This window comes from Coffea arabica, chromosome 6e, assembly GCF_036785885.1.
Source record: "Coffea arabica cultivar ET-39 chromosome 6e, Coffea Arabica ET-39 HiFi, whole genome shotgun sequence".
NCBI classification, from domain to species: Eukaryota; Viridiplantae; Streptophyta; class Magnoliopsida; order Gentianales; family Rubiaceae; genus Coffea; species Coffea arabica.
Window position 1 is genome coordinate 17,334,160 of NC_092321.1, and position 13,622 is coordinate 17,347,781.

Consider the following 13,622-nt stretch of genomic DNA (forward strand, 5'->3'; position numbering starts at 1 on the left):
AGCAAGAGCAATATATAGCATGTTAACCAAACACCTTTAGAATAGTTGACCACCAACAAAAATCTTAAGACTCTTCTTGCATTCATTTTCAAAATTTTCTAAAAATTTCACCAAGTACAAAAATACCCGTTTAGTCTGATAATAGTTTAATTTCCTCCAAATTCTCTCTTAACCCATTTGAGCCCACCCCTCCCCCTTGGTATAGAGTAAAAATAAAAATAGAATAAAAAAGCTATCGTGTTGACAATATACATACATATATATACACATATATATATATTTATATATATATATATATATATATATATATATATATAACATGTTAACTTATACGTTCTTGAAAAGATAGGCACTGCAATATGTACTTTCCAACTCCGGTTATTTCGACAAACATATATTTACAAATTCTCACAGCTTCCCTAGTTCAATGGCTTGCTCATTTAAGATTAGCATGACTAATCTTAGCGAGCATTTACAGCGATTCTGCAAATTGAGAAGCCTCCAGATCAAGTTCTTGTTTCATGATGCAGGTCATCAGCCAGTCACTGCCAAACGTCTGCATGCCATTCCTTACAGCTAAGAGTGCTTCTTCCATATCCTCTTCAGATGCAATATATATTGTTTTTGATGATTCATTCACTTTTTGCATTCCGGAAACCACCTTCAAATTATAGAGTTAAGCAATTATGATTATCTCAATTAACAAGGCCAACTTAAAAGCATAAGCAATTTCAGAAAATGTTCCAAAGCCATAACTTGTGCGAGGAACTAAAACTAAGCAGCTAAACCAGCAAACACAAAGAAGCCAGATTGTTAAAGTAACAGAAGCGAAAGGAAAAGCAGCTAAGAAGAACAGATATCAGCATAAAGGCGCTGGAAGCGTAATGTAGTAGCCATCTGACACAGAATGTTTCAGAAGTTCCTTCTCCTACAGCTTGAGCTTCAACTGGCACAGAATTGGTATGAAGCAAAATATAACATGGTCTTTTTGGACTACAGAAATTTTAGGAACAATTGGGCATATGCTTAATCTGTTGAGAAAGGATAACTCATAGCAGACTTACATTTCCCCCAGCAGACTTTATGATGGTCGATAGAGTGCGCATTGGGGGTTGAACATGTGCTGCGAGACATATGTCATGACCTTTAAGTAAAGAATTGGGATTTGATTTTGCTCTAAGGACCGCAGCTTTCAGCTCTACCTTATACTTGCACTCATAATCTTCGTCTTTCAAAAGATATGGCATTTCATCTGTTGTGATTGACAAACTAATCACATATCTCCAAACTTTAAGCATATTGAAGCATCAAATTTAACATTTTGACCTACCCACAAATCTGCCTCTCCGATAACTTTCCTTTAACCAGCTAGGTGAGATAATCCAAGCTCTGCATAACAGGATACATCCAAATAAATAACAAAATGAAACATAAAAAGAAGAATTTAAAAGAGACTAAATTTTGATGGATGAAGCCATTAGAGCGTGCAAAATTAGCAAGAGAGTGCATAGTGTACTGCAATATTATGATCTACATGACTGGGGAAAGGAAAAGTTGCAAGAAGAGTAGATCCAAGGTCAATTTTGGCAACAAAGTAGAAAATAAGCAGGCATAATTGTTTCACCAAATAATTCCATTTTTATTCACAACCTCATCTATCACCAGTGCATGTTTGCTTGTCTCTGAATTGTACAAGACTCAGGACGCCAGGTAGCTATTAGTTTTGTAATTTTCACTGATTGTTATTTGGATGTTATTTGGATAACAAGCAATCGACTTGTTCTCTGCTTCATCCACTACATACTGCCGTAGCCTAAAATTCTCTTTAGTTTCCAATTGATCTCCAGTTCTGAGTTGATAGACATGATCCTCAGCTATTGCTACATCAATTACTACTTGACATTTCCATAGTTGCAGAGTCAATGAACAAATGGTGTCTTTGATATTGCATGATTGTGATTTCAAGTACTGACCTGTCCTTTTGAACCTAATATCTTCGTAAAGCTTAATCATCTAGAAAGTGAATTAGAGCAAATGAATTTTGCAGAATGTCTTAAAAGAAGCAACATGACAACAAAAGAACCAGATGTAGTGAAGTGGTAAATGAACTGATCTTGACTTTCAAAAGGATTATGTGGACAGTATGAGTTAATGAGCATGTATTCTAATGATTGCATGTCAAAACATTCAAATTCAAACTAAACTTACCCAGAGCAGAGAGCTGTGCAGAAATTCAACGTTTTTCTCACTTTCCCTGTCACTACATGTGAGCTTACTCTTCCATCAGAGGTAACAATCCCACCTAGGTCCTCAATTATCTACACCAACAGTATCAATATGGCATAAGAAGCATAAAAGCTACTTACCAAGAAAGCTAAATTCTACAAGAAGAATGAACTCTAGTCTAAGCCTTATTATATTTCTTTAGGGGACGTGCTGAGGTTGAAAAGTGAAATAGGATAAGCCAGTATCAGACAAGGACTTAAAACTGCCAAAACTGAAAAAAAAATACACCATATTGGCATCATTTTGATTCTTTAGAAAAGAAGACCAACATTGCCAAGGGCTTTTAGATCACAGCGCCTCCATTACCGTAGAGAAAGGAAAGAAGACTTCCATCTCCATAGTTTTAGATGAACCTTACCATCCCTTCAATATCTTAAAATTAAAATAGAGAGCTTAGGTGATATAATTACTCTACCTTCACCATGAATTACTCATTGACTACACTGCAGTTTACCGCATCAATATTTAGGACCCTATCCTTTCAGGTCACATGACCGACTGCTCACCAGTTCTACAAGACAAACCACAGATCTGGTAGTTCAGCTTGAAATTTCAAATCTGGGCTTACCTTGGTTAAACTTGATTTTTTCTTGTCATCAGCAATATTCATTAGCATTATTTTGAAGCATATATCTGTTGACAAAAGTTTACAGCTGCCTTTATCTTCTGATGTCTCATTAATTGCTCCACATTCTACATTGTTCTTTTCCAAACAGTCATTTGCGAAAGCATCTCCACCCACCAATAATTTGTTTCCATAAAGAAATGTACTTGAATTAGAACAACATTCACCACTTGAGCCAAAATTTCTGGGATCTGATTGACAATCAATTGCATGACCACCCTTTACTTTCTTTGAATTCATTGAGGTAAGTGAGGCTTCCCATATCCTTTTCTTTGTCCCTTGTGTTGAACACGAACATTTCTTCATCTCAAAATCCTCTCCACTTTTTCCAAACTCCGAATTGTTAGCCGTATTGATATATTCCAAAAGCTTTCCACTATCTGCATCTTGGCAACCTGGAATTTCAATGCAACTGGAGTAAGCATTTCCAAAGTACAAAAAGAATTAGGACTCCACTAATAGCCAGAGCCTGAAAGAGGCAAAAATAAAAAAGAAAAGGAGAAACCCAGAAAAATATATTTATACTTAAAGAAATGATGTTTTAGGCCAAACAGACACACTGTATCTTACCAAGATAGCATTTCAACAGTTAAAAGCAAAGAACAACTAAGCATGGCCCTGGTCCATCTTGCATGGAAATGGTGCTAAGATTATAGTACAGTGCATCCATAAATATGTTGGTCACCCAAAGAAAGATAGGATATCCTTATAAAAAAAAGGGACTATCCTTACATTATCAATTCTCATAGATCATGTAGGTCAATAGCTGGTCTAACTGATTCTCCTTGAATTTTTTTGCAGTTGGCCTCAAACATACAGAAAAAAAAATCTGCTGTGGCTAGCTGCCTCATCAGATCAAGTGTTGAAAAGTTTGGCATTAGTGGATAAATCTGATAATATATTCAAGAGAAACCACTTTGCTTATTTCAGCACATTTAAAGATACAGGAGAACACCAGGGTTTCATAGGGGGCATGATTAAATTCAAACTTACAAATTTAATATTCTTTCCAAAGGTATCACTAAGAGGATGCCAAGGGCACAAGTAATAAGTTAGTCATTGAATCATTATGTAGGCATTGAACCTTCATCTCTGTATATATATACTGTTTTAGGAAACATAAATGCATTTTAGATGAGTACACATAAATAATGCATGTGAGGATACACAGAGAACAAGACGAGAGATTTCACTTACCATCAAATAGAAATCTCTCGATAACAAGATTTTCAGCTTGAGCATATGCTGTGCTGCTGATTAATTGATTCCCTCCCTCTGAATGGCCAGACTCCTCTATGCACTCTGGTTGCAGCTTCTGAACAACATCAGATAAATGATGCTTCATGGGAAGCTTTAGTGGATACAACAGCTTTATTTGCTCTGCAGGATCAGCTGAACTGTCATTAAGGTGAGATACCATAAGGGTAGAACCACCAGGGAAGCACAATGCCTTTCGGATTTCAGCCTTGATAGGCAGTCTCCGTGCTCTGCCCTTTGTGTTGACCTCTCCAATCACCACAAAACCCTGTTTTTGAATCCATCCTCACAAATCAATTTCCAAGAATAAGTGAAGCATTGATATTTGCAAAGTTGCCCAAGACCATATACATTGAAAATAGAAGAAAACATAAATGCTAGAGAATATATCTAGACAAGGAGGTCCTCTTCCCTGGGAGAACATCGCAGAATATGGAGATTGATGAAAGCAACTCAATAGCACAAGCAAGCAGACAGATAAACCCAAATATCAAGCATCCGTTCTCCAGGATATACCTGTTTCAGCCAAAATCCTTCAGACTCCTGATCCCCCCAACATAAAATTGTGCGGATGCCTACTTTCTGCAGTCTGTTTCTCAATTCCATGTACAGAAGGCGACCAATCCCCTAAATAATGCTTAATTATCAGCAACCATTTGAATGCAAGACAAGCCCAAAGTATTAGCACAACAGAACTGAACTCACTAGCAGCATGAATTTCAATTTGAATTAGAAAAATAGGAATGTCTTAAACATAAGTAGATACAGGAGAATAATGTAATTGACAGGAAATCCAGATCTTAAAATAAAGTGTAAGATAATAGGAGAAAAAGTTGCAGCAGCTTATATATCATCTGGCAATGAGAGAAGCTAACCACTTCTTAGTTTTATGTACTTATCCCACTACACAATCTCCAACTAAACTTCTAACACCACCATCCACCACCCACCCACCATCCAAAATTCTCTCCCCAAGGAAATATGGGGAGAGCATAATTTAGCCACATGGTTCTTAAAGGGACAGACCACTTTGGAAAAGACCGAAAGATCAAACCAAGAAAAGTAGCAATACCAACACTGACACCTGGTGATAGATTTACAGAACAAGCAGATAACCTTTTTCTGGTACATTGAACTGACAGCGGCTAATGGAATTTCAGCATACTGTGTATCAGCAGGGACTATTTGATAAGTGATAGCAGAAAGAACCTGTCAAAATTTGAGATTGTCAAAAGAAGTTAACTTTTTTAATAGATAAGTTATTAACAATTGAATGAGTCAGTTAGATATAGCACAGCCAGAAATGAAAAATCAGCAATCATTTAGGCAGGTTTGTTATTGCAGTAGTGTATAACTCACCAGCATGAATCAAATCTATGCAGATTATGCATACTAACATGAATCGGTCTCCTAAAAAGGCTCTTCTCATTTGTAAAAAGTGTGTTCTCCTTTACTTTTATCCTGGAAGGTAAACGTTTGGCAGACCTTTACTAGAATCCCATGTGTAATTACAGGTCCAGCCCAGAAACATTCATAAATTTAAAAGGCACCTTAACTCTAGTCATGGAACACTATCTGAACCTCTTAAGACAGCTACTATTATTATTTGATTAAGACACATATTTTGCTACAATTTCAAAATTAGCTGCTCCCATTCAATTCAATGTTCATATTAAGATATCATAGAACAGTATTAAAAGGAATGAATGGGGTCACAAACATGTCCCCTTTTTCTGCAATACACAATCTTGGAACAACATAATTAATCATTCATTTGTGGTGCGAGAATCTCAATACAAAGTGTATATGGTACTGAAAGTGTATGTTAGGCATTCAATCTCAACGATTTAATCATCACTTGCTGGGTTAGTCAGCATGAAAATATTGAGTGGGCAGTATTATTCTACAATCTACTCTTGTAAGTTTTTTACCAGCTCTGTTGAGAGAATTTGACCCATTAAGGTGCATTCAAACTACAAATATAATGCCTGCTCTGGAATTAAAGTACACTAACCACCATAGTTTTTTCTGAATCAAAGTCTACAGTTAAACTGTCGCTTCAAAAATAATGTAATAAATACCACTTAACTGTTACAAAAGTGATGGATTTTCTTTTTAACTTGAAGCAAGTGAAAAAGTACCCTATTATTGTTCGTAAGAACTAGTACCGTCTCAATCTCTAACAATAAGCACCTACCAATAACTATGACTGAATGGATAAGGTAACGTAAAGTTTCACTCATGTGCACCAAAAAGTTCCTATTTGTCCTAAACACCAAGCTAATGCACATCCCCTTTTAAAGTTCATACTGCCTTACAAGAAAGCAAATACACATAGAAACCAAGTCCATAATCTAGTACAGAGACAAAGGAGTAAGTGATCTATTATGAATAAACTGTCAATAGGAATTGCACAGAAATGCTGAAGTTGACATTCAAAGACACTAGGAAACAGAAGAAGAAGAAGATAGCATTTTCTGTTATGTCTCTGTGTGAGGAAACGTTTAATTCTTAAAACCTATAGGCATACAAGATGTTTATGATCCCTGATGGAGAAACTCCTCCACACAGTTTATTTTATTATTCAAAGGATTTGGTTTATTTACATGACACGCCTAAATAAAATCTTTAACTGCTTTAATAACCATGCACATAAGAGTTAAAATATATAAATAGTCTTGTGAGTTTAGTCATGACAATATTCTCTAGCATTTGTCCCACTTTTGTGGGTTGTAATCACACACACCCACACATTTGCAGGAGAGAGAGAGAGAGAGAGTTAGAAATACTGCCATTTGAGCAATAAAAGCTGAAGCCAGTGGCATGCAATTGAGCATTATAGTTACTCTGCTTAAAAGAGTTGCTAGTATATGGAGTCCAGCGATTAATGTTATACCTCTCCTAGTTGGTCATTAGACTTGCATATAAGAAGTAATGTGCAGTACTTCCTGCAAAAGTCAAACATGCAGAAACTTCTCTGAGAAACAGAATGATTTCAACTTCCAATCAGCAGATATCCAAACACATAGCAAATTCCAAAAAAATGTCTGCAAAGATACTAGTACATAATTTTAGTAGTGTGCGCAACCAACAGGATAGAAAAGAAGTTAACACATGCAGGCATAGAACGTAAACATAAAAGAACAGGGATGGGTATCGTCTTTTACCCGTTTGATACACATCTTTCAAGAAACAATGATTCCTTCCCAGTATTAGCTGCAAATTTCATTGCTGGAAGCTCTTTTGAGTACATGTCGAGTACTTCCTGAAACAATGGGCACATACTAACATACATCGTAGATGGAAGTGAAAATTTGGTCAAAATTAGAGTCAGCGTAGGGGCACAACATTCTTCCGGTATGAATCCACAAAAAATAGGTAATCATACAAAGAATAGTGAACAGACTACAAAGAAGGCTATAGAATCAAAAATCAACCACAATAATTTGAAAAGACCACCTACACCGACTTCCTTTGAAATTTTGCAAATTACGGAAAGCCAAAATATGAGTAGCATCTTCAGAAAACATGGCAAGAACTGAAGATGACAAAGCACAGCTTTAGCAAAATGTAATTCACAGCCCCCAAAACCGACAATTATAAATGATGAAGTGCCTAATAATCATGTGTAAAGTAGTAACTTTAGCAAGTAAAAGGCCAAAATCTGTGGATTAGTGAGTGGTATGCCACATCAAAATGTTATCTCCCAAGTCAGCAGTCATAGCTTGAATCAAATCCAAGATAAAAGTCTTTTTTACCACTTTACGATTATAACCGCCAAACCATGCATTTTTGCGGAAGAAAAAAGAAAAAGAAAAATCACCCTTAATTGTTTATCCAAGCTCAGCTCTAAAATTTCTCGTTTATTTTATTAGTGCCCCTCAAGAACTCACCACATTTTCTGCACACTTTAGCATTTCTAATGTTATATTGTTCAAAATTCAAAATCTACTTCCAATAGTAAGGACGTAAAAACAAAAAGTTAAAAAAACTTTTGCAAAGAGGCAACTTTTGCATATAGGTTAATGAAACCAAAAAAAAAAAATCTAGAAGAGTAAATGAACAGCATGAAAATGTGAATTGAATGTGAGCGTTACCTGAAGCAAAGACTTGGTTTGGTCGCCTGAATCTTTAGGGTTAACAAGCACGAAATAGTACCCACCTAATCAACATTACTTAAAATAATCACTGGGCACAAAAACGATTTTTTTCTATTTTTCGTACAAATTCAAAATAAACAAAAATTACCAGAAAAAAAAGGAAATTGGAGTTTGAATCCCTACCATTTTTTTCAGATCCAGAACCTGGAGTATCGTCAATCGTATTTTCACATTTCGCCGCCTCCATCACTGCCAAGAACAGCACCCAATCACTATCGTCACAATAATAACAGTAACAATAGCAATATAGCTACCAAAAGAGTAAAAAATGATAGTAACAGATATCAAAATGATGGCGACGATACCTGAGACTTTAATTTTGACATTTTTCGAAAGAATGATTTGGAGGCTATTTTGGTTCGATTCAGAGGTAAAATTCCTAGCTTCCACGACAACCTCGCAATTTCCTGTGGGGATTGAAGAGAAAATTAGAACAATTAGGGTTTCAGACTTAGAAATTAAGTAATAGAAATGATTCCATTCTTTTATTTACCGATTGGAATCGGAGCAGGGGAGAGACGAAAGGGCTTCCGTTTTGGCGCCATGATTTTCCAGCTTTGAAAATGTGATCCAAGGAGGGAGTGGGGAGAGGGTATTTATAGCTGGGCAAGAGCGGGCTAAGAATGTAACTTTAGTTAAAATCTGAGGCTTTTTTGGTCAATTGGATTGCTAGCAACAAAAAATTGGCGCCTTCGTATTAAGCACGCCTATGTGTAAGTGGACGACTTAAGGGGGTGTTTGGCGAGTTGGAATTAGCAATAGGAATTATGCGTTTTCTGTTGTTGGATTTTCTTTTTTCTTTATTTTGGTTTAAAAAAAAAAAGAGAAAAGGAAGCAACTTCCGACTAGCATAACAAACCCGTCCTAAGGAAAAGCATAAGGTTTGGTAAGGGGGTATGGGATTCGGGGAATGGAATGAACCCCATAAATGGTGTTTGGTTCATTGGAATGGGATTTGAAATCTTAGAATGATTTCTAAAAATTTGGTGTTTCTCCATTCCCAAGTATTTTGGTGGGTTTTGTCCGATTCCCAAGTTTGATTCCAAGAAACAAATCCAATTACATATTATAATTATACAAAGATATAATTAATATTTATATTTATTATATATTATAATATATACATATATATAATATATTATAATTATAATATTAGTACATTATATAAATATATATTATAATTATTTAGTTAAATATAATTATATTCATATAATATATATTATAAATTTATTAATATTATATAATAATATATTTATAATATATATGTATATTTATAAATGCATATTATATGTGCATATGATTATAAGACAAATATTAATTATAATAATATTTTATATAAATATAATATATATTACATATTAAATATAGTTATTATTATATATTATTATATTTAAAATAATAATTATTAATTATATAACTTATTAATATTACATACATGTATATATTATAATTATATGCACATATAATATACATTTATAAATATACATATATATTATAAATATAATATTATATAATATTAATAAATTTATAATATATATTATATAAGTATAATTATATTTAACTAAATAATTATAATATATAATTATATAATACAATAACATCATTATTATAAGTTTGTAACTAATTAAATTAAATATTATATATATAATTAATTATAATTATACAAACGCTATAAAATAAATACATAATTATAATTATATAATATATAAATATTAATTGTACTCATATTTTATATAAGTATAATGCATATTAATATTAGATATAGTAATTATGATATATTATTGTATTTAAAATAATAAATATAATTATAATTATAATTATATAATTTATTAATATTATATACATGTGTATATTATAATCATATGCACATATAATATGCATTTATAAATATACATATATATTATAAATATATTATTATATAATATTAATAAATTTATAATATATATTATATGAATATAATTATATTTAACTAAATAATTATAATATATATTTATATAATGTACTAATATTATAATTATAATATATTATATATATATGTATATATTATAATATATAATATATATAATATATATAAATATTAATTATATCATTGTATAATTATAATATGTAATTGGATTTGTTTCTTGGAATCAAACTTGGGAATCAGACAAAACCCACCAAAATACTTGGGAATGGAGAAACACCAAATTTTTAGAAATCATTCCAAGATTTCAATTCCCATTCCAGTGAACCAAACACCATTTATGGGGTTCATTCCATTCCCCGAATCCGATACCCTCTTACCAAACGCCCCCTTACTAGATATAACGTGAACATGCCTTGTTTGGTTTGCTTTGCTTCTCAAGTGATACTGTATAGGGTTCGAACTTGGGAATCTTACTATATGTAAACGTGAACAGCTTACCAATTTTACTCTCTTAGACATTACACTCATTTGTTTGCCAATTTTGCTCTTTTCAACATTCATTTGCTCGCCAATTTTGCTTTCGCAAACACTTGTTTGACTTTTGGCAATAAGCAATTTTACTCTTTGAAGCACCCATTCATTGACTTTCAAGGAATACTTTAGCACTTGTATTCCTTGGTTTGGACCATTTTTGACGATTTTGCTCTTTTAAAATTTCACAATTTCGACGACTTTGCTCTTTTAAAATTTCATGAATTACAGACAATTTTGCTCTTTTAAAATTCCATTAATTTCTTATTTGCTTCAACCCAAACCTTGCCAATTTAACTCTTATCATTAGTACTTGTAATTAATTCTAGCATATACGTATGGAGAGGATCGAATTAGATGATTAAAATAAGAGGGATTGTAAATAAAAAATTCGATTAGATTGGATGGTTAAAATATGAAGAGGATCGGATTGAAGGGTCAAAATGAGACGAATTGTAAATAATGGATGGTTAAAATACGAAAAGGATCGGATTGGATGGTCAAAATGAAAGGATTGGATGATCAAAATGAAACGAATTGTAAATCAAAAGTTCAAGTTCCAAAAAAAAATTCTCATTATACGAAGTTAAGTTCCATCGGACAAACGTTGAACAATATAAAATTTACCCTAGTATGATGCACCATTTCTTATTGTATAGAATAGACTATCACAACCCTGGTATGATGCATCATTTCTCGTTGTTTAGAAAAGGTTATCTCATAACTGAACAAAGCTCCTGGAAGGTGAAAAAACGAATTACAATTCAGAATTAAAGAGAGAGTTTTTACATTGACACTACAATATGGTACAGAGCCTTAACAGGGTAAAAGAAAGTGCTGCAGATACCTAAGAGCATCATCAATACAAACATATCTCCAACTCAAAATACTCAAAACTCCCACACTTATCCTCTCAACCATCCCTTTCCCACCACTTTGCCGCAGCCCCAACCTCAAATCCGCCACCAACCCACTAGCATCCCCGCTGGAGCAACACCCCGACTGCGGAAGCTCCTTCGAAAACCATCCTTCTTGCCCCAGAACGAAGCTTCCTTTCCCTTTACAGTCCATCATCGTAAAAACACTCCTCAACCCGCCTAACACCACATTCCAAGTAACCCTCAAGCTATCCAATGCTTCTATTGCCACTGATGGATCACCGTGACCATTCCCAAGATCAGCATCAATATCGAAATGGAACAAGAAACTCTTGTCAACGACGAGTTGGTTACCAGGTTTTATAGTTGTGCTGAGGCAGACGTTGCCGTTGAAAACGTCGATGGCGAAAATGATGCTGTCGAGGGAAAGATGGGGTTTGAGCGGTTTTTGCAGCCTGAGTTTCTCTGATACGCATCCTAAGTTGTATAGACGGCGGTAAGGGACGGCGAGATTGGCGGCACGGAGGTTGCAAAGGGACGGATAAAGGGTGGAGCAAATGGGCTTCCAAAGGTGGTCGGAGGACATGCAAATGGACCATGACTTGCATACACAGGAGGCTATAATTAGTGTTTTGGGGTCAAGATGGTTGGCGACTAGGCTAAGAACACTCCATGGAGGTGAGGATTTGAGGGATTTTTCAGACATCGTGATCGTGGTTATGGATAGTTTTTGTTTCCGTTGTTTTTTTTGGGTTCAAAGGATCAGAAGCCGACATAGGGATCAAGTTTTGTTCTGTGAAATGGAAGGATTCACGATTACATGATATATATGACATCCGAGGAGAAACCTAGTCATCCTATGTCGCATGGTAACCATGAAACACGTGTAACATTGTTATGTCCAGTTGACACGTGGCTTCTAGTTTCTTGTAATTGAACTACTTGTTTATTTCCTTCTCTTTTTCTGAGGCCAACTTCCTTTCTCTAGAGCAAACGAACAAGTTTCTTCTTGTTAATATATATATTTCTTTAGGCTAAACTACCTAAAGAATCCCTAAACTATTATAAATATTAACTTTTAGTTCCTTATGTGTTTTAAATTTGAAATGAACTCCTCAACAATGTTAAAAAGTGTTACATTTTAATTCTTTAGTTTGCCTTTATAGCTAATGGATCTAAGAGAAAATTTTGATGGAGTCAAAAGGTAGAAATATGTTGAAGGATCAAATTTTGATTTTTTTTTAATTATTGAGAGATTATTTTAAGACTTAAATAAATGAAGGGCAAAAAATTGATACTCTCTCCGTCCTATTTATTCAGTCATGTTTGAGGAATCCAACTTTTTAAAAATAGTGATTTAATTGTGATGTTTGTACATCTCTTTCCAATTTTACCTCCATAAATTCAAAATTTAAATTTGAATGGTAATATATACATGATTAGAAAGAAGGGTCATATTGAAAAAAGAGACTAAAAGGTGTTTTGACTTTTCTAACATAACAATTGTTTTGAAACATCTCAAAATGAAAAGTATGACACTTTCAATGAGATGGAGGGAGTAAGTAGAATAGTTTAGAGACTTCTTAAGTGGTTTACCCTAACTTTTATGATTTGTGTGATTCAAAAATGTTGGACACACCTAGAAAAAAAACAAGTTTACTCGGTGTGTTTGGATATGTATTATTTGAAATAATACATATGCTTATATCACAAAAATGTTTTTTAATTATCTTTTTTATCTCTTAATCATCTTTTTATCATGTACATATCACATTATAAAAACGGCTATAATAATTATTTTAAATAATATTTCAATTTTAGAATATTTTTTAGCAACCGAAGCTTTCCAAAGTGCAAGTGGCAACTGGTATTATTAATAAAGTGAAAGTGACTGTTAGCCCAAGGGCTAAGACCCCAAGACTAAAGGGAACTTGGGATTTGGTACTTGAGCTGGGGAGTGATCAGATGCTTTGCTAAAC

General features: G+C 33.8%; 2 protein-coding genes across 2 annotated transcripts; both read right to left on the reverse strand.

The window, feature by feature from the left end:
• Window positions 1-346: 346 nt before the first annotated feature.
• Window positions 347-8,966, reverse strand: LOC113695397 (uncharacterized). Its single transcript, XM_027214481.2, has 14 exons — window positions 8,822-8,966; window positions 8,634-8,735; window positions 8,452-8,517; window positions 8,266-8,330; window positions 7,336-7,433; window positions 7,065-7,116; window positions 5,285-5,377; window positions 4,685-4,795; window positions 4,109-4,436; window positions 2,855-3,306; window positions 2,209-2,318; window positions 1,331-1,389; window positions 1,065-1,252; window positions 347-661 (listed from the first exon to the last, which is right to left on the reverse strand). Exons 1-14 carry the CDS (start codon window positions 8,871-8,873, stop codon window positions 473-475), a joined length of 1,965 nt encoding a protein of 654 aa, XP_027070282.1. The 5' UTR covers window positions 8,874-8,966; the 3' UTR covers window positions 347-472.
• A 2,517-nt stretch (window positions 8,967-11,483) lies between these two features.
• LOC113694580 (probable F-box protein At5g04010) lies at window positions 11,484-12,349 on the reverse strand. The gene is made up of 2 exons (XM_027213421.2): window positions 11,613-12,349; window positions 11,484-11,502 (listed from the first exon to the last, which is right to left on the reverse strand). The coding sequence occupies exons 1-2, from the start codon at window positions 12,347-12,349 to the stop codon at window positions 11,484-11,486; spliced, it is 756 nt and encodes a 251-aa protein (XP_027069222.2).
• Between the last annotated feature and the right edge of the window lie 1,273 nt (window positions 12,350-13,622).